This window comes from Bos taurus, chromosome 19, assembly GCF_002263795.3.
Source record: "Bos taurus isolate L1 Dominette 01449 registration number 42190680 breed Hereford chromosome 19, ARS-UCD2.0, whole genome shotgun sequence".
Lineage (NCBI taxonomy): Eukaryota > Metazoa > Chordata > Mammalia > Artiodactyla > Bovidae > Bos > Bos taurus.
The window spans coordinates 61,785,585-61,806,492 of NC_037346.1; the positions used below are offsets into that span (position 1 = coordinate 61,785,585).

General features: G+C 56.8%; 1 protein-coding gene across 7 annotated transcripts in view; it reads right to left on the bottom strand.

Moving 5' to 3' along the window:
* ARSG (arylsulfatase G) overlaps nucleotides 1–20,908 on the bottom strand; it is a 104,767-nt gene that overhangs the window by 3,812 nt on the left and 80,047 nt on the right. For 2 of the 7 annotated variants that reach the window (XM_059877958.1, XM_059877959.1), the window contains exons 8-12: nucleotides 20,446–20,526; nucleotides 11,198–11,263; nucleotides 10,612–10,720; nucleotides 5,706–5,826; nucleotides 3,139–3,894 (exon numbers count right to left, since the gene is read on the bottom strand). In XM_059877958.1, the coding sequence (XP_059733941.1) occupies nucleotides 3,472–3,894; nucleotides 5,706–5,826; nucleotides 10,612–10,720; nucleotides 11,198–11,263; nucleotides 20,446–20,526 (800 nt within the window). In that variant the 3' untranslated portion in view covers nucleotides 3,139–3,471. 7 annotated transcript variants of the gene reach the window in all.

The following is a 20,908-nucleotide window of genomic DNA, read 5'->3' on the forward strand; positions in this document are numbered from 1 at the left end:
CACAGTTACTGAAGCCCCTGTGCCCTAGAGCCCGCGCTCCGGAACAAGAGAAGCCGTCACGGTGAGAAGCCCGACACCGCGACGAACAGCAGCCCCTGCTTGCCGCAACTGCGAACGACCTCGCACGCAGAGAGGACCCAGCACGGCCACAGACAAATAAAACTGTTTTAAAAAGAAACGAAAATACAGGACGTCCCTGGTGGCCCAGGGGTTAAGACTCTTTGCTTCCACTAAAAGAGGCGTGGGTTTGATCCCCCGTTGGGGAACTAAGATCCCCATGCTCTGCAGCCAGAAAAAAAAAAAAAAAATTCAGGGACCCAGGATGGAGGGAATTTGAATTCAGTTGGAAGCAAGAAGCCACTGGAAGGTTCGAGAACCATCCCTGATCTGATACCAGGTTTCTAAAATACGTTAACATTTAAGACACCCACAGGGTGAGCCAAGAAGTAGGAAACCTCAGTTTGCTAAACAGACCTTCTACAAACAACTACTTTCTGAAACAGTCTCTTGTCAGGCAAATTACACTTTAAAGTCTCTCCAAGCCTCCACTGAACATTCAGTCACACGGGCCCCACAAGTAGAACCACGGGGTGAAGCGATTTTTCGCGGGAGAAAGAGCAGCGCGGACGCGCTGGGCCAGCTCCGAGCTGGCCGGGGAGCTTGGGGCAGAGTGGAAAGACGTTGCTTGCGTATTTGTGTGTGTGGCGGGGCCCCTGGGACCGGATCTGGGGCGATGCCGTCAGAGATGCCGAGCGCGTCCCTGAAGGAGGGCCGCACCCTCGCTGTGAGGCCTGGGCGAGGTCCGCGGGGCGCCCCCCACTCACCGGTGACGTAGAAGGCTTTGTACTGCTCCAGGCGGACGGTCTGAAGCGCTCCGTCCTCTCCGGCAGCCCCGCTGTTGGGGTGGAACAGCACCTGGGGAGGGGACAGGGCTTCCTGGTGAAGCGCCCGACACCCTCCCTGGACAGCAGGAGCGTGCTTGTCGTGGCCCCTGCTCCCCATCACCACCGAGCCCACCCCGCCCCAAACACGGCAGACACAGGCCTCCGGTCCACGGCCTACTCCTGGGAGCCTAAGCGGGCGGCGCTTCTCCGGGTCAGTTCATCCGAGTGGGTCACAGGTCTGGCTGGATCCCAAGCCCAGAACTAGCCAGGTCATCTGCAGGGTCTGGTGCAAAATGCGGATGAGAGAAACCTTGTCCCCAAATCAAGAATCTCAATGGTCAGCACAAGGGATTATGTTCATTACCCTGTGATAAACCACGATGGAGAAGAATATGAAAGTAATGTACACATATGTATAACTGGGTCGCTTTGCTATGCAGGAGAAATTAACACAGTGTTGTAACCAACTCTACTTCAGTATTTTTTTATGATTTCATTTTTATTTATTTGGTTGCCCCAGCTCTTAGCTGGGGCACGTGGGATCTAGTTCCCTGACCAGGGATCAAACCCGGGCCCCCCTGCACTGGGAGCAGAGTCTTAGCCACTCTTCCAACAGGGGAGTCCCCTAAAATAAAATTTTAAAAATAACTGTTTTATTTTACTTACTACCCCCGGCTCCCAGATTACAGTTTTCAAGGTGGCCAGGGCATGCCAGGGGCATGGGTTCAATACCTGGGGCGGGGTTGTGGGGTGGGGGGCTAAATTCCACAGGCCACAGGGTATGGTTCCCCCTACCCTGCCAAAGAAAAAAGAATCGCCCTCCAGAATGGAGAGACCCAGAATGGAGTTCAGGGTTCCCAAGGGCAAGGTCTGGTAGGAAATAAATGACCAGCATCCTTGGAAAGCTGGGGGCTTTGGGCTGGAAGTGTGAGACCGCCCTGCTATGAATCATGACCGATATATATCGCTGGAAAGGCGCTTATGTGATTCAAAGTTTCCATGGAGCTAAAAAAAAAATGAGAAACATCTGTTGGAGCGGTAAACAGCTGTCCCCCCGTTTCCCGGCCCTGAGCGGCTGCCAGCGAGGGTGGCTCCCCCCCCAACACCTGCCGCTTCCGAGCTCTCGTGACAGTGCCCGCGATCCCGGCGGCGTGATGACAACAGGCCCCGTCCAAACAGGAAGAGGGTCATAACTCAGAACCCTCACCCTTTCCAGCCCAAGGAAGCCAAGCCTCTCACCGCAGGAGGCTGTGTTGTTTCCTTCTGGAGAGGACAGGAAGTGGGGGGTGGGTGCTTGGAAAGTGGAGCTTTCTATTGTCAGCGGAGCTGCAACGTTACTCAGACACCCAGGAAATGGGAGCCCTGGTCTGTGGGTTAGAATCCTTGACACCCTGTGACTCTCAATAACAGAAGCCCCGCAAGGGCGGACTGCCAAGGGCAGGATGTTTACTCGCGTTGCCAGGCGCCGCTTCCGAAATCCAGGAGGAAGCGGAATGGCTCACCCTCAGGCCCGTGGATGGGTTTGGAGAACTCTGTACGCGCCCTGCTCTCCCCTCTGAGCCGACCACGGCGTTCTTGTTTACATCAACAGAGGAAGGAGGCTGGCGAATTTACACACGAATCACAGCTGGAGACATTTCCTCCGCAGGGGACACGCAGTCCAAATTTCAAAGATAACTTTATCTTCTGCAAACACATGCATCTTCTTGGTGGCTTTTCTTACCTGTTGGGTTTATTCTATCCGATCACCGTTTTTCAAGTGGGAGGCATCTCCTTACTTTAAGCCCTGGGGGCCGGTGCCTAGGTGACATCCCCAGAAAGCCGGGAGGGCTCCCAGCCCTTTGGGTGCGGGTGCGCAGACCCCCATCTCCAAAAGTGGTCAGCCTTGTGCCAGCCGCTCTGGACAGCACCTCTGACCACTAGGGGCCTCTCTTCTCCTTAAGAGAGGTGATCAGTGGTCCAGACACTAAGGACTTAACTGCTTCTCCGACGTGTGGTCTCCAGGGATGGTTGTGCACTGTGTGACCACACAGCCCCAGGTTGGTCAGGGCAGAGCAGGTGCAGAGCCGCTATGGAAGCCTTCCATTGGCTGACAGTTCTCGGGCTTGGACATGTCAGCCTGGGGCAGGGATAAGATGTGACCAGCTGTGATGCTGCAACCTCCAGCTTCCAGCCAGGAGCCAGGCGAGCCCTGAGTGGGACCTGTGCGCCCCCCTGCCCGCCCCACCTCCCTGCTCCCCAACTCCCCGCTCCCCTTCCCTGCTGTGGCTGCCCTCGGTGCCTGGACACAGACCCCCCCAACCCCCGGACTGCAGGGTGCGCAGGAACGCACAGCATAGAGTCAGCAGCCATGGTTTTGAACATCACAGACAAGACGGCCCTGGCTGTCCGCGAGGTGGGCGGTGAGACCGCTCCGCCGGAAAACCCACAGCCCAGCATCTGCTCTCATCGCAGGGCCCAAGGGGCGGGGCCAGGGTGCACACAGCCCCACGTTGCTTCAGCTCACTAACTTGCCGTTGCCATTACCCGTTTGCAAAACAGAAGCACCCAACGGCTGAGGCGTTTCGCATAGTTTTGAGATGACAATCTAGGGGTTCCTTCGAGCTTCTTGAAACTGGAATGGTTTTCTAAACCAACCCATACCAGAACCTTGTAAGCCCACAATATAGCTGAGGGTGAACACAATTGTGTTTATTAAAACATACATGTGTATACTGTGGGAGTGAATGAATATATTCTGCATGTTAAGGAATGTTCCAAACAGGTGGAAACGTTTAAATCTAACCTTTAAGGCTGTCATGTGCCACTGGATGTCCCAGAATGTCTGGCGCAGTGCCTTGCACGTGATACTCAGTAAGTGATTACTGAATACGGAAAAATACACACGTGCATGTGTGTGTGTAAACACACATGTATATGTACGCACGTCTTTATAATCACTCCTATGTTTCCCTCCTGGTCTTCCATCAGCAACTTCGAGAGGATTTACAATCGTTTCTCTGGGGGCCAACTAGGAAAGACCAAGGTGGGGCTCATGGTGAGAACCCTCCTGCCACCCCAGGAAATAAAAGAGACTCGGGCTCGATCCCCTGGAGGAGGGCATGGCAGCCCACTCTACTGTTCTTGTCTGGAGAATCCCATGGACAGAGAAACCTGGCAGGCTACAGTCCACGGGACAGCAAAGAGTCAGACATGACTGAAGTGACTTAGCACACACTCGGAAAAGCCCAAGGCCAAATCCAGGGAAGCAGCAAGCTATGCTGACCTCTCAGGTGTCTTTACTAACAGTGCAGGAGTCTAGTCCTTGGTGGGGCCGGGCCCACGGGAAACACACCCTAAAAGTTCCCACAGAGCTCCTGGTGAGCGGTAAGGCGTGGCTGTTTCCCTCGGGTCACGGGGTGCCGTCAGCCCCACTCCAGCTGGGTCCCCACCCATCACACGTCCCCACAAAACCCCAAACGGAGCTGTGGCTTTTATCGGGCCGTCCTGCCGGGTCCCTGGGGCCCAGGTCAGTCACCACGCAGCCCTGAAGAGGGGCCCCCGTGAGTTTGCGGAAAGAGGCAGCCTGAGAAAGCAGGTCTCCGCCGGCTGCAGACGGAAGTTCCGCGCCCAGGAGCCGGCTCCCACGGGCGCTGGGACCGTGTTGAGGAGCCAGCGTCAAAGTTTCCTGGTGACCTCAGTCACCCTCCTGGACACTCAGGAGCATCTCTCCGCTGACGCAGTGGACAACCCCCCAGGGCCACGTACCGCCAGCTCCCAGCCCAGGGGCAGAAGCCACCTTCCAGCGTAGCTGTCCTGGGTGGGGGCGGGGAGCAGGGTTGGGCCTGGCAGGGTCTGCAGCTCGGGAAGTGGGGGGCAGTGGCGGGGATCAGACTGGCTGGGAGGAGCTGTTCTGCCCCAGGGGCCAGCCTGGGCCTCCAGGGAGGAGCCCAGGGCCCACTCTGACCAGTGCACCGGAGAGGGGCGGGGCACCTTCAGGAACTGCCCCAGGACACTCGACTCACTTCCCTGTGACTCTGGGGAGGCCAGAAATAGACGCTTTGATGTGCAGGTCCTAACTGGGAAGCCAGGCCCGGATCCCACCCGCCTCCTTCCCTCCTCCCACTTCCTCTTCCTTTTGGCAAAAGTAAAACAGAGAGAGAGACAGCCACCAAATGCTTCCGGGAACACCAGAGAGGGGCCTGGGGGCTGAAGGGCTGTGTGCGCTGAGCACGCCAGGAGCCGGGAGAGGTCAGGGGCCCCGACCCCCAGGACATCATCCATGCATCCGCTCACTCATTCATCCATCCAGTCATTCACTCAATTCTCATTTATTGCACGCTGGCTGGGTGCCAGACGCTGTGTTAAGCGCACTGAGAATTCCCTGATGAGATTCCTGCCCTCAGGGAGCTTTCGTTCTGGCGGGGTCAGTGGAGGGGGGAGGCAGGGAGCCCAGGATGCACAACGCAGACGCTGCTCACACATCCCATCCAGCTAAAACCTGTGCCTTCTGCCTACGTCATGTCAGAAAATTAAATGATGGTGAGAAAAAAAATCATTTGTTACAGGGAATATGTACCCACGGACACCTGCCCTAGGCCAAACTGCTACCTAGAAATCTGGGTGATGAGCTGGACTGACTCAGGAAGCAGAGCAGGGAGTGGGAAGAGGTTCCTGTCAAAGGAGTCCCCCTCCCCGGGGTCTGACACGCTGGACCTCCAGCGGCCACTGGCGGGCATCTTCTGAGGACAGGTCTGTCTGCACAGAAGCAGGCAGACCCCGCTGGGGGCGGCAGGCCAGCCTCCGGACGAGCCCGAGAGGACACGCACCTCCTCTACTTACCCTGTGTCCCGTCTGCGCCCGGCCGAACAGCACCTGCGAGACGTCCAGACCGTCAAAGCGTCGGCCTTGGGGCAGGGGGGCCCCTGCCAGGGCCAGCACGGTGGGGAAGATGTCCAGCACGCTGCGGGAAGACCAGGCAGAGTCAGCCCCAGTGTCCCCAGGCCCTCTGCCTGGTCATCCTGGGGCCAGACCCACCTGGACGGCCCCCAGTACGGGCCATCCTCTGCCCAGGGTTCAGTCCCTGGGTCAGGAAGATCCCCTGGAGGAGGAAGTGGCAACCCGCTCCAGTCTTCTTGCCTGGAGAGTCCCATGGACAGAGGAGCCTGGCGGCTACAGTCCATGGGGTCGTAAAGAGCCGGACACGACCGAGCGACTAAACAGCAAGTGCAGAGCAGGGAACTCTACTCCATACTCTTTAACAGCCCAGACGGGAAAAGCCTCTAAAGAGGGGCTCCATGTGACAGAGGACGAGGTGGCTGGGTGGCATCACCGACTCAATGGGCGTGAGTTTGAGTAAACTCCAGGAGTTGGTGATGGACAGGGAGGCCCAGTTGCTGCAGTCCACGGGGTCGCAAAGAGTCGGACACGACTGAGCGGCGGAACTGAACTGAACTGATGTGCATGTATACCAGTCACTTTGCTGTACGGCAGAAACTGACACAACATTAGACTGCAATAAAAATTCATTTTTAAAAATAAATAAAAAGAGAACTAAGAGGCTCTACCTGTCACCACCGAGGCCACCACCGCCCACCGAGCGGGAGCAGTGTGTGACCAGCATCTGCAGGGGAGTACTCACTTCATTTCCCTCCCGGGGTCTCCATGTTGCAGATAGCTCGCTTGTGTTTAGAACACGGTCATGGGTGACACATCCCAGCCCCTTTCATTAAGCCCTTTTATTCCTTTTACAAACTAGTCCATGTTTGGGGGCCGGGGGGAGGTGCTCATTCGTGTTGGACTCTTTTCGACCCCATGGACTGTAGCCCGCCAGGCTCCTCTGTCCGTGGGATTTCGCAGGCAAGAATACTGGAGCGGGTCACCATTTCTTCCTCCAGAAGATCTTCCCGACTCAGGAATTGAACCCACGTCTCCTGCATCTCCTGCATCAGCAGGCGGCTTCTTTATCGCGTGGGCCACCTGGGAAGCCCTGGTCTGTGCTGAGGGCAGGAGAAAAGGTAACGCCCAGCGACGTGAAGGAGCACCATGCCCACAGCCCCTCCACCCGAAGGCGGCCACGACGGCCGGTGTGCCTAGTCTGAGTTTCTCTGAAGTCACATGCTACCATTTGCCTCCATACCGAGGCACATCTCCCTCCTGCATTCTGGTCAGAAAAAAAAAGTTCCAGCAGGAGCAGTGCTGTGACTCTGAGGGCCAGGCCCACCAAGAGTCAGAGGGACTCGATGGAGACCCAAGGGCCTGGCCACATGAGGCTGGACGTCCCTGGGAGAGGATGCGCTCCGGCTTCCCCAGCCCAGGGTCTTGCGGGGAGCCTCACCCCCCAGGAAGGGGTCTCAGAAGGGACCTGGCAGGCCATCCTCCCAGCAAACATCCTCGCCTCCTCTGGCCCAGGGCTCCGCCCACAGCAGACCCTCCCCCTTGACTGGGAAGAGTCTCTGCTCTCCCTTTGGCTTCCAGAGTCCACGGGGCCAACGCCTTATCTCCCGCGATGCTCCTTCCAGGAGCTGGCACCCCACACACGTGCAGAGGCAGGAAGGGCAGCAAGCCCTCGTGGAGTACGGAGCAGTCCAGAAGCCAGTCCAGAGTAGGGGGTGGGGAGGGGGTGAGGGAGGGGATGGGGGAGGCTGCTTCCTAGAAGTGAGGACGTGACCTCGGGGCAGGTGTGATCTGCAGGCAGGCAGTGAGAAGTGGGGGGCTCTGGTGGGTCGGTTGGGGTGCACAGGCCTGACTCTGGGTCTAGAGCGAGGGAGGGGCCGGCAGAACCCCTCTGAACTGTGGAGAAGCGGGAACCAGCCCAGGGCATGGGGAGCATGCTCTTCAGCCTCTCTTAGTTGCCATCCGTCCCGCGTGGGGTTCACTCGCGTTACCCCCGGGGGAATCTAGGTGCCCCCATTCCTGGCCCAGTCCCGTGGGGGAGGCTGGAGAGGCTGCAGCTCCCCTAGCACCCCCAGGTCCCCCTGGGAGACCAGCAGCTCCATCAGCACCTTCCAGGGAGCAGAGCATGACCAGAGCGCCAGGAAAACCCAACACCAAAGCGCGCACGTCGATGACCAAGCAGAACGCAGCCCGGAGTGAGGTCGTCAGGACCACCCATTCCCCCGGAGCCCGCTGCCAGACACAGCAACAGGGACGGGGTCTTGAAAGGGGAGGCGTGGCTGGGCCTTGCGGGGGAGCGTGGCACCTAGCCCATGGGACCCCCTGAAGGGCACTGCCTGCTGTGGATCCTTCTGGACCCACTGCCTGGAGACAGCTGTGGCCCCTGCACACAGCAGCCTGCCTTTCCGATCTGGGGATAGAGCCGCACCCCCCTCACCCGAGGGACTATCCACTCTCCTGGCAAAACAGACCCTTAGCTGTTTTTCACATGAGGTTATTTCACGTCCTTCCTGCCCCAATCGTCGCTGTGGACTTGGCCCAGGAGTCCCCACGAGAGTGGTCCTTGGTTCCGGACAGAGGAGAGGTGGCTCCCAGCTCAGGTGCGAGCAGACCCACCCCTTTCTGCACACAACCCAGGGCATTGCACGAGAGCTCGGACTCAACCGGCATGAGCCTGTCCTCCCAGGGGCTCATGGAGCTGCCTCGGGACGTCCCGGTCATCACAGCTGGGGCTGGGGCAGCCGTTGGCATCTAGAGACATCCTCAAACGCCTGGGACACCCTCCACCATAGAGAACAGTCCGGCCCCAAATGTCAACAGCGCCAAGGTCGAGATACCCTGCTTCAGGGCTTTAGGGTCAAACCACAGGGCCCTTTCGGCATGTGCTGCCAAGCCCTGCACTCCCGAAGGGACATCGGCTCCAAAACAGCAGGAGCTTTCAGTCTGCTGCTGCTGCTAAGTCGCATCAGTTGTGTCTGACTCTGTGCGATGCCACAGACTGCAGCCCACCAGGACCTCTGTCCCTGGGATTCTCCAGGCAAAAATACTGGAGTGGGTTGCCATTTCCTTCTCCATCGGTCTGATGAGCCTGTTCCAACATCCGGTCCCTGGAGCCATGCCTGATCCATACTGGACACAACAATCCATCTTCATTGAAGAATTTTATGCTATGGTTTTGGGCGCGGGGGATCCTAGCTCCCTGACCAGGGATCGAACCTGCGCCGCCTGCATTAGAAGGCAAAGGCTTAACCACTGGACCGCCAGGGAGGTCCCCAAGACAGGCTTCCTTGGGACACTCACCAGCGAGCCCCTGAGTCAGCTGTCACCTCTGAAGCCTGAACTAATGAGCACAGGGATGCCGCTCCATCGCGGCACGGTGACCGACGGTAGGCACAGACGCCATTCTCAACCGACAACAGCCTGCTTGGCTCCTGGTGACGTCACCCGCGGGGTGGCTGAGTTTCCTGTGCACGTCCAGCCCAGCCCGTGAAGCCCTGGCCTGACTGCAGCGAGTCAGGCCCAGGAAAAGCAGCCTGCCTGGCCCGCTTCCCGGCCAACCTGACGTCACAAACTCCAGCCCGAGTTGCTTGTCACACCTGCTGGGCAGCACCCTCCCCAATGGTACTGGGCTGACCATGGGCTCCTGGGGGCCCAGGGACAGGGCCTGGCCACCCGCTGCTCTGGCATCACGGCTGGTTACCCTTCCGACCCCTGGCTTCAAGCCCTGCCCCCCCCCGCCCCCTGCCCCGCCCCAAAGGACACCAGTGAGATGTGCGCTCCTCCTCTGGGCTGCATTTTCTAGTCCAGAACCCAACTGGTTGACGGCGAAGGACCTCTGGAACTAGAAAATTAGTCTTTAACCAGAACAAAGCCTCTGAGCACGTAAGCAAGCACCTGGCACCCCTGCCCATGGGGCACACCATGAGGAGGACGCCCCCCTAGTTAGGAGTCAGGGCCGCGTGGCGTTGCGTTCAGGACGCTCACCACGGCCGAGCTCTGTGCCAGGACATGGCCTCTGGGTCAGCCTCGATAAGGAGATCGGCGTGATCTGACATGTGATCACGCTGACAGTTGTCCTACGAAGAAAGGGGCACTTCTTTTTGGAGCTTCTTAGGCAGAGGCAGGAAGAAGGTCCTGAGCCAAGGATTCAGCCTTTCCTCCCCAGCCAGGGGGACCCTCCTTCCCTCTCTCTCCCCTCCAGGGCACGTGAATGCCTAGACCCCTTTCTCAGGGCTATCCATCTGAATGACCCCCCTCAGACACCTGCCCTACCCCCAAGGGGGGAATCATCCGGGTTCAGTGATCTGTTCTCCCCCGTTCCCTACCACCAGCTGGCATGAGTACATGCTAAGTCATTTCAGTCACGTCCGACTATTTGCGACCCCATGGACCTTAGCCCGCCAGGCTCCTCTGTCCATGGGATTCTCTAGGCAAGAAGCCTGGAGTGGGTTGCCATTTCCTTCTCCAGAGGATCTTCCTGACCCAGGGATCGAACCCAGATCTCCCGCATTGCACGCAGATTCCCTCCCATCTGAGCCACCAGGGGAGCTTAGCCCAAGGAAAGTGGTGATGACGCTGCTGCAGACGCCACTGCCGCCAGTGCTGACGGCCATGCAGCCCGCCTGGCGCCCTCTTCCCAGAGACGGTCTCCCCGGAGGAGGGCCTGAAGAGCCCTCTGTGCTTTAAGGAGCTCACAGGCTGGCCTGCACGCAGCTCCGCGCAGCTGCAGTCTGAGTCTGGGAAGGCCCTGTGGATGCCTGCCCGGGGTCGGCGAGGGGGAGGTCGCCAGCCACCCAAGCACACGCCTTCTTGCATCTCAAGGAACTGGGGGGGGGGGGGGGGGCGGTCATACCTCAGCAGAGCTGCGCTGGTGACGTTGACGGGGACCCTGCCGGGCCAGTAAGCCAGGGCCGGGACGCGGTGCCCTCCTTCCCAGGTGGTCTGCTTGGCGGGACTTCCCCCTGCGAGACACGGAGGCAGTCGGTTCTCTGGGAAGAGCAGTCCTTCCTGACGGGGATGCTCTGAGAGCTCCCAATAGTTCCCAGCAAAGGCCCGACTTCCCTTGGTAATCAGCCATTTTTATTCACCTAGTTAATCTCTTTCAATATGTGTGTATGTTCAGTCGCTTAGTTGTGTCTGACTCTTGCAACCCCATGAACTGTAGCCCGCCAAGCTACTTGGTGCACGGGATTCTCCAGGTGAGAACACCGGAGTGGGTGGCCATTTCCTTCTCCAGGGGACCTTCCCGACCCAGGGATCAAACCCACGTCTCCTGCATTGGCAGGCAGATCCTTTACTCGCTGAGCCACCTGGGAAGTCCAATCTCCTTCAATACGTGCTTTTATTTTACTGGATAAAGGTGTAAATCGCTGCCTCTGTCCCTCGTTACGGAATCACGTCACCTAATTCCCTCATTCCACGTATGACCATCAGCTTGCCTGGCTTCTTTACTGCCTGGCTTCCTGAGCACCTGCACAGCACGACCCGGCAAACATCCCGTGCGCCTGAGACACAGTAAAGTCAAAGAAAGTGAAGTCACTCGGTCGTGTCCGACTCTTTGCGACCCCGTGGACTGTAGCCCACCAGGCTTCTCCGTCCATGCGATTCTCCAGGCAAGAGTACTGGAGTGGGTTACCATTTCCTTCTCCAGGGGATCTGCCCGACCCAGGGATTGAACTCGGGTCTCCCGCTTTGGAGGCAGACGCTTTAACTTCTGAGCCACCAGGGAACACAGGTGAGACACAGTAGAAGCTCAACAAATACCTGTCAAACAAACGCGTGAAGGAATGTGTCTTCCTACAGGTCCTGTTGTTGCTGCTAAGTTGCTTCAGTCATGTCCGACTCTGTGTGACCCCATAGACGGCAGCCCACCAGGTTCCCCCGTCCCTGGGATTCTCCAGGCAAGAACACTGGAGTGGGTTGCCATTTCCTTCTCCAACAGGTCATGTTGAGGATGGGAAATAAAATTATTTGACTAGAGGCAGAAACTACCCCCAGCTATTTGATCTGTCTGATGCCAACAACTGACCTGGCATAGATTTTGTTGTATTTTCCCTTTGCCTCACTTTTCTCCCCCCTTTTGTCTGCCTTTATTTTTGAATGATTGAGCTGTTCCAATGTTGTGGAGACAGCATTCATAATAACTCTGACCTCTTACCTCTTTCGGGGAGGTAAGAACAATCTATGTGTAATCTACGAATTTCCACGGGGTAATTAAAGGAATTCTTTTCGTAACTACCGAGTCAAAAGTGACCAGCAGTGTAACGGTGACCAGCGGGCTGGAAGGGATGAGGTCATGCCTTATGGAAACATCCTGAATACACGTCGCGTTGAATTAGCCATGACCATCCCCACCACTCCCACACATGCCCCGACTTCAGCCCAGCTGAGCCAGGAATTCCACACGGTTAGCGTGTCAGAGGCCTTCCAAGGCGAAGGCTGTGTGTGCCTCACACAGGCCGCGGTCATGCGACGGCCTTATGTTTGGCTGCCGTGAACAGGGGTGGGGGGAGAAGCCCAGGCTGCCGGCGCTCTGCAGCGGCCACCCCGCAGCGAAGGCAACCTTTGAAGTCCCGGGCCAGCTCCCAACACCGGAAGTGCCCAGCATTCTTGGAATTTTCTCATAACCAGCTCTGGAGTCCCCCCAAGTGTTGAAGTAAGAAACAAAACACGCACCAACTCACGTCCGTGTGGACGGTTCCTGTGTAGGGGTGTGGGGCTCTCAGAACCAAGTGGGCTGGGTGAGAAACTCTGTGGCCTGGCCTGGGGTGTCTCAAGCATCTGGCCGCCATCCAGAGTCCTGCTGTCCAGAGGGGCCCAGAGCCCCCTGCCATTATTCACACACATGCAGCAGAGAATCCGGCGCTGCTGGGGCATAAATCACACTCCCACGTGGCTGTGGAATGCATGACTTATGCCTCTGCTCTGGGCCAAGAGAGGGTGGGAGCATCGCACGCGCGCAAGCCCTGCACACATTCGCCCCCCCACCCATGAGGGGCGTTTCTAGGGACGCTTGAGAAATAGGTGGGTGAGAATATGGAGTCCATTTATTTGCAAGTCCATGGAACACAGTATCCCGATGAACTTGCTTAGCCTCTGAGGCCAGATGCTAAGGAAAAGTGAAGGCTTCAATTCCAAGAAACCAGTCAATGGTTCTGCAGGTCAACCAGAAGGCCCAAGATGGGGATTTGCACTCTGATGGGACTGTGGGCACCAGAGTCAGCACCAGAGTTGCATCTCTGCCTCCAAGATATTTCCAGAAGGGTACCCAGGCCCCTGGGCCTCCCAAGTAGAACTAGTGGTAAAGAACACGTCTGCCAATGCAAGAGATGCAAGAGACATGGTTTCGGCCCCTGGGTTGGGAAGATCCCTGGGAGGAGGGCACGGCAACCCTCTCCAGTGTTCTTGCCTGGAGAATCCCATGGACAGAGGAGCCTGGCTACAGTCCATGGGGCAGCAAAGAGTCAGACACGACAGCACACACCACACACACACACACACACACACACACACTGGCCTGTAATTAGTGAATCTGCTAATCGGCCCTCGCTACTAGGGGTTCTGCTCATGTGTCATAATCTTCTGTATTCTTCTTTTTCAGATGATTAACTTCCCTCCTTCTTTTTCAGAGAAAAATATGTCGATGTGTTTGCCTTATTTCAGCAGAGAGTTGAAAGCTGGAGAGGTGAGGAGGGATCCGGCCAGTTCTAAAACGTGTACACATCAACAGAGCGGACAGCCACCTGCAAAGATTAGGAGTCAGTACAAGAGAGGAGAAGGCTGGCTGGGAGGAGCCTCTTGGTGTGGACACTTGCCGGGGGGTGGCGGACAAACCCCCATCTATGTTTTGAAGACTAGCCCGCTGATACCTGTCTGTGCCCCAGCTTCTGGCTTTACCAGAAAGACACACTGATATATTCCAGCCATGCCCACAAGCCTCGTCCTTGAAAGGAACTTATCTCAAGAGTCCAGAGCACAGGCAAGCAAGTATAAATATATATGTGTACACACCCCATCTTCTTGCTCCGGATTCCAGTGTCCAGCGTCTTGTCAGCACTGCTAGCAGTGGGCCGACTTTGAAAGGTCCGACTGGCATTGTCGGTGGGTCCCCGGGGCTGATGCCTGGTAGCCAAGCCTCTGATGATCAGAAACACCTGCCGGTGTGTGCTGTGCTTTATCTGCACCAGCAAACAGGGAAATCCACAGTAGCCGGCCCTGGTCCCCTGATACTCTTCAGCAACTCCTGCTCCTGCTAATGGGCCCTCATCCTGCGCTTAACACACTCATAGTGGTGCTAGTGGTAAAGAAGTCACTGCCAAGGCAGGAGACGCAAGAGACGCGGGTTCGGTCCCTCGGTTGGGAAGGTCCCCTGGAGGAGGGCCTGGCAACCCACTCCAGTGTTCTTGCCTGGAGAATCCCATGGACAGAGGAGCCTGGCGGGCTACAGTCCATGGGGTCGCAGAGTTGCAGATGACGGAAGCGACTTGGGACATATACACTAGGAACAGTAATTCCTCCACTTAACTGAGCCTCCCCGAAGCACAGAGTTGCGGACTTCCCTGAACGGTCTCCCTTAACCCTCAGGGTAACTTTCTGAGCTGAGCACTGTGACTCTTCATTGTTCAGAGGCAGAAGTCGAAGCTCAGAGAGGTTAAATAATTTGCCCAAGGTCACACAGCAAGGAAACAGTCAAGTCGGGATTTGAGTCCAAGGCTGACTACACGGCCGGCACCCTCCGTCATTAAGAGCTCCTAGGACCTTCTAGGACTGTGGTTCCCATCCCTGTATGCAGACTCGAGTCACTAGGGGAGCTTTGGAGAAATACTCATGCAAAGGTCCATTTCCCAGAAATTGTGAGTTAATTGACCTGAGCTGGGGTCCAGACACCAGGAAAGCCCTGTAAAGCTCTCCTGGTGAGTTCACGTAGAGCGCGTCAGTTCCAGGGCAGTAAGAAAGGGGACACGATGTGTCTCGAAACTACCCAGCGTGTGTCTAATGACAGGTTTCATCTGGCCTTTGTGCCTTTGCGCCCCAGAGAACAAATGCGACCTTCTCCCCTCTCCGTTACAGTGAGTAAGAGCAACAGTTGAGTCCAGCCCATAAAGTAAAATGTGCAGTTTCTAATTTCAAAAGCTCTTTGTTTGTGGACAGCAACCTTCACACTTGGACCAGTCGCACTGGCAGAGCCAAAGCATCCGTTGAATTTGGCTTTCTGCTGAGAAACCACGTCTGACAGCCATGAGAATGCATTTCGAGGCACTTGTGGTTGGTTATGACTCTAATTAAGGCAGAACCTCTTACTTAAAGCAATAAATATTTAGCCTCAGCAACCAAAATATAAACAGAAGCATGATTCATGAGTGTGCTTACTTCTTCCTCCCTGGCTGTGCAAGGAGAGGCCGTTCTGAGATGCGTGGAGGAAGCCCCACCACGGTCCATGTTCAGACACACGGGCACTTCCCAGAAAGGGTCCCTCCCAAACGCCACGGCCCCCTGAGTCAGAAGGGCGGGGCTGCTCACAGAGGCTGGCAAGCCTCTCAGCACATGGAGCTGCCAAAGGACCCCTGGAGATGCTGGTTTTGTAAGTCTCGGGTGGGGCTGTCATTCCAGGTCACTCTGACAGCAGTCTCTGGGACCAGAGGCTCAGAAAAAGCAGTAAGGTAAACAGGAGAAGGCCTTCTCGTTGTGAGACCTCAGGCAGCACGCGGGATCTGAGTTCTCCCACCAGGGATTGAACCCACGGCCCCTGCATCGCAAGTGCAGAGTCTTAACCGCTGGACCACCAGGGACGTCCAGGCGGAAATCTTAACGTCCCTCTGTCTCCTCCTCCTCAGTTTTGAAGGGGGAAAGCGACTGTACTGGTCTCATGGGACGCTGGAAAGTTGACGTCAGACAATGTATATAAAGTTCTGAGCAAGGCCCTCGGGCACGGTGCCTGCCACAGGAGTGCCCAACAAATGCGGTCCCGAAAAAACCCAAACAAAACAAAGGCACAAAAAAATCCCCTACAGACAGGAATGGGCAGACGCCGCGCCTGGCAGCCCGTGCGCTGAACGCAGGCCTCTGACACTGTGCTTTGGCGCGAAGCAGACTTTGTTTTTAAACTGAATCTGAATGTCATTAGACAAGAGCCCTCTGTCCCACTGACCGAATCCCTAGTCCTGTCCACAACAGACAAAAACAAGCATGTGTTCATTTGAACTACCTGCTTGGCCCCTCAAGCCATTATACGAGTGTCTCGGGGCAGAAGAACGCGCCTGTTCTGAGGAGTCCACATTCTATAACCTTCTAAAGAAGCAGCCTTCGTTTCTAAATATAAATATGTGCCTTTGCCAAGGATGCCCAGAGCTCACACTCTAGTTTTCTAGAAACACATGGAAGCCAGGCCTCTAGTGAGGCCAAGGACTCCAGCTGGCCTGGGTGGCCGTGAGCGGGGTGGGGGTGCTCCGAGCCTGGTGGCCGGTGGCCGGAAAAGGGACATCACTTGACTCCCTCTGGTCCCATCGAGGACCCTGCCCCCAGCAGGCCGGCTGCCAGCATCCTCCCCACCCCGCACTCCTCTGACCCCTGTCCGCCCCCCTACACCACCTCTGACCCCTGTCCGCCCCCCCGCACCCTCTCTGACCCCTGTCCGCCCCCCCTGCAACCCCTCTGTCCCCTGACTGCCCCCAACAACCTGTCTGACCCCTGTCGGCCCCCTCTAACCCCGTCTGCCCCGCTCTGACCCCATCCGCCCCCCCCGACCCCTGTCCAACCCCCTGCACCCCCTCTGACCCCTGTCTGCTCCCCCCACCCGTCTGCCCCCCCAACCCCTGTCCGCTCCCCCTCGCACCCCCACCCGGACAGACAGCTGGGCCGCAGAGCCGGCTTCCCAGTGGGAAAGGTTACGTAACTGCCGGGTAGCATCACCTTACACCAAGGTCTCCCAGAAGGCAAGGATGCCAAACTCAGCAGCATGTTTCCTCATCACCAGGGGAGGAAGGAACAGCTCTGCTCTTCACATAAAGCAGGGAAGATTCTCCAGACAGAGGAGCCGTCCGTTAGGGGACAAACAAGGTGCTTGTTCTGTCCCGAAGAGGAAATAGGTCTGGAGCGGGGAAGGGCCGCTGCTGCGACGCGGGGAGGGTGTGGGGGGACTCAGTGGCCGCCCGCAGCCCGGGCCCCTCCGCCTGGGGGAAGGCCAGGCCGCCCAGCGGTGCCCCTGCCCTGGGCCCAGGCTCTCACCCCCGCAGGGTGCCGGCCAAGCCCCGCGGAGCGTCCTCGCCCAGCACGGGACGAAACGCCGCTCCAGGAGACGCTGCCTCATCCCATCAGCTGAGCGCCGCCCGGGCCAGGAGAGGAAGGGAGGATGGGGAGGGGGCACCAGCGCGTGGCCAGCCGCCCCGGGCTGGCGGCGGGGGGAACAGGGCGGTGCTCCGGGTACTGTCTGTCCCGCTCCGTTGTGAAAACATGGACTGTCTTCTCGGTTTCATCGACTCTCGGGCGAGGCCTGCTCCCAGCAGGACACACAGGCCCCCACTGACCACGCACCTGCCTGAAGATCTGCCCAGCGGGACCCCGGCCACACCCCCTCCTCTGGGCCCTGCCTGGCCCCCCGGAGCCCCCCGCAGTGTCCCGGGCAGAGGGGAGGGAGACAGCTGCCGCCAGGGTGGCGGGGAGCCGATGTGGAGGTCGAGGTCGGGGCAGATCTCAGCCCACGGCCAGGGGCGCCGGCGTGACCCCCCAAGAAAAGCAGAGGCTCCCAGCCCCACCGCACACTCAAGCGCCGGGCAATGTACATATCCATACACACCACGTCTTCCCCATCCATTCACGGACGGGTGGACACTCCCTGGCGGCTCAGTGGTCAAGAACTTGCCAGCCAATGCAGGAGACTCGGGTTTGATTCCTGCGTGGGGAAGATCCCCTGCAGGAACACATGGCAATGCACTCCAGTGCTCTTGCCTGGAGAATCCCATGGACAGAGGGGCCTGGTGGGCTACAGCCCGTGGGGTCGCGAGGAGGCCACATGACTGAAGTGACTTAGCTCTCACGGTTGGTTCCAATGATGACTCGGAGTCCGTTCCGCACTGCACTGCACTCACGCGTCTCTTCTCTTTGCATTTGTAAGTTCCTCCTCTCTCTTCCCTACAACGTATTTGCAAGCCTGGTTCACTAGTTTAAAGCTGCCTCCTAAGAGACAAGATGAGACAGGTCCTCAGATAGGAGGTCAGAGGTCACCTTCTGAGGGAACAGAAAGCTCCCCAGAGAGGGGCCCCCTCCTGAACAGTTGTGTCCCCTCAATCTTGGCCTCCATGCCTTCAGAATTTTCACCCTGGAGAGTAAAAGTGATCCCAGGCCCCTCTAACTGAGTACTGAGGACGGAACCTGGCCTGAGGGCAGGTGCAGAGAAGAGGAACTGCCACTCCCGGCTGGCACTGTATTTCCCTAGGTGATGGCTGCAGATTAAAGAATCTGCCTGCAGCGTAGGAGGCCTGGGTTCAAACCCCGGGTCAGGAAGACCTGCTGGAGAAGGAAACAGCAACCCACTCCAGTATTCTTGCCTGGAGAATCCCATGGACAGAGGAGCCTGGCGGGCTGCAGTCCATGGGGTCGCAGAGTCGGACACGATGGAGCGACTAACCCACACACCATGGCTGCAGCTACCGGACCCATTTCCACCAGTCTGGGTGTGGCATCTCTTCCTGGTCCAGCTGTCCAGGAACCGGGACTCAATTACAGCACTCTTGAACAGGCAGGGCCAACGTGACTCATGCATGAAGTCACCTGGTCACTGAACAGGTCTGGAGGAGGCGGCACCCAGTCCTCCTGACTCCCATCACACATGTCCAGACAGGAGGCATGGTCAGGGTTCAGCAGCCACTCACCTGTAAAGTTCTCAAGGGATCTGAGCCACGGACGCCAGATTAAAGCCCTTCCTTCTCACCACTGGCCATGGGACACAGGGATGTTCCAGCTTCTAGGTAGCTATAAACTTCCTGCCAGACTAATGTGAAAGGGGGTTTGTGTCCTCTGACCTGGAGACAGCTGGGGGCCACAGGTCAGGCCAGCCAGCCAATAGGATGACAGGGTGAACCCAGCCCCAGAGGATAATCTTGCCAAGCCCACCTCTGAACCTCTTGGACACAGGTGCTTTCTAAAATTTTATAGTTTTTAATTTTATAAAGTATATTCATTATAAATAATATATTAATATTAATAAATATTATATTTGGTATTATAAAATAATACCAATTCATTGGCCAAATGAAGGTAGGGAAAACTACACTTAAACCCTTCCTTGGCCTTCCCAGGTGGCTCGGTGGTAAAGAATCTGCCTGCCAATGCAGGAGACATGGGTTCGATCCCTGGTCCGGGAAGATCCCACAGGCCTTGGAGCAACGGAGCCCGTGCGCCCCAACTACCCAGCCTGTGCTCTGGAGCCCTCGTGACTTGGAGCCCACGCTCTGCAACAAGAGAAGCCAGTTGTGAGAAGGTCACGCACTACAGCTAGAGAAAGCCTGCTCAGCAGCGGAGACCCAGCACAGACAAAAATAAGCAAACACATAAAACGATTTTTTAAAAACCCTTCCTCAACCACCCAGAGGTGACCACTGGCTCACTTTTGTTGCCCTGTCAAGGCTTTTCTGAGACCACGTATACTTAGTATGATACAATAAGATCATACTTTACATGTGGTTCTGTGACCTGAATTATTCACTAGAAACTGTTTTGTGTAACTGTTTCCAGGTGAGTCATAGGCACCATTGTCAGAGGTTCTGCATGTTTCCTTAGAGGCATGCACCGTAATTTCTTGGAGCGCTCCTGTCTTGCTGGACACTTGGGTTACGTGTTTGTTTGTTGTTTTTAATCTACAGCAAAGAGCGTTCTTTTACATACATTGTTGCGCACTTGGCTAACTATTTCTTGAAAACAAATTCTTTAAGGAGGAATTAAAGCACCAGCAGTCATGCACGTTGTTTAAGCCTTTCATCCGTACTGTCGAATTATCCCCCGCAGGACTGCCTTTCAGAGGGTGAGGTCCTTTCAGAGGGTGAGGTCCCTCTGGGGAGACCATCCTGGAGCAGATGGGTGCTGAGCTGAGAGTGAAGGATGGTAAATAAAGAGAGGCAGTGCGTATCAGCATCCTCAACTTGGTAGCAAGCCTGGCTCTGTCCTCCCCAGTTGTGTGACTCCAGGCAAGTTTCTTAGCCTCTCTGAGCCTCTTTCTTCAGCTGTAAATGGAGTTATTACTACCTGCCTCTCATGAAGGTTTAGAGACGATACATACGGAAGCCTGGCATAATTGTGCACTAACCATTTCTTGGTGAAGTAATGGTTGGATGGATGAAGGGATTACTATAAACAAGGAAAGAAAAGAAAGCAAAAAAAAAAAAAGAAAGCAAAAAAAAAAAAAGAAAAGAAAAGAAAGCAAGGATAAAGAGCAAGGTCGCCAGGACGAAGGCAAAGGCAAGCGTGTTTGCTGGACGGTCCTCAGCCTGGCCTCTGGGGGCAGGGCTGACACCCTGGAGGAAAGGAAGGGATGACCGAACGCACACCAACTGTCTCCGCCCCAACTGTTTCTTTTCTGGGAGCTGGTGGCTGTGAGTAATCTATTCCTGTGTCACAAAGATGCCCCAAGGCTGGGAGAGAAATCGGTCCTCCCAGAGGCTGTGTCTCCCGTCCCCACCCCCAGCGGAGACCATACCTCGACAAGCCTGCCACGATCCGGTGAAGGGCCCCACACTCCCGGCCAGCTCACACTTCTGAGCCCACGGGCCATTGTCCCCTAGAAACCAAGAAAGGCAACACCGAGTCAATGGGCTGCAGGACACTGCCCGCTGTGGCCCCACACCCCTGTCCTGGCACCGACTGGAGAAAAGGACTTGTGAAAACAAGTGTGACCGCCACCCTTGGGGGGGCCACCCTTTGGGGGGAGGGTGTCTGCCTCCCACGGCCCGCAGAGACGTAGGCTGTCCCTGCCCGAGCTCGCACCACGCTGGAGCTCTGGCCTCTGGCTATGGACTCAGCAGCCCCCTAACCAGCGTCTTCAACTCAGCAACTGTTTGCTGTTTCTGTTTTGGCCACACAGCCTGTGGGGTCTTAGTTCCCTGACCAGGGATCGAACCTGTGCCCCTACATTGGGAGTGTGCAGTCCTGACCACTGGGCC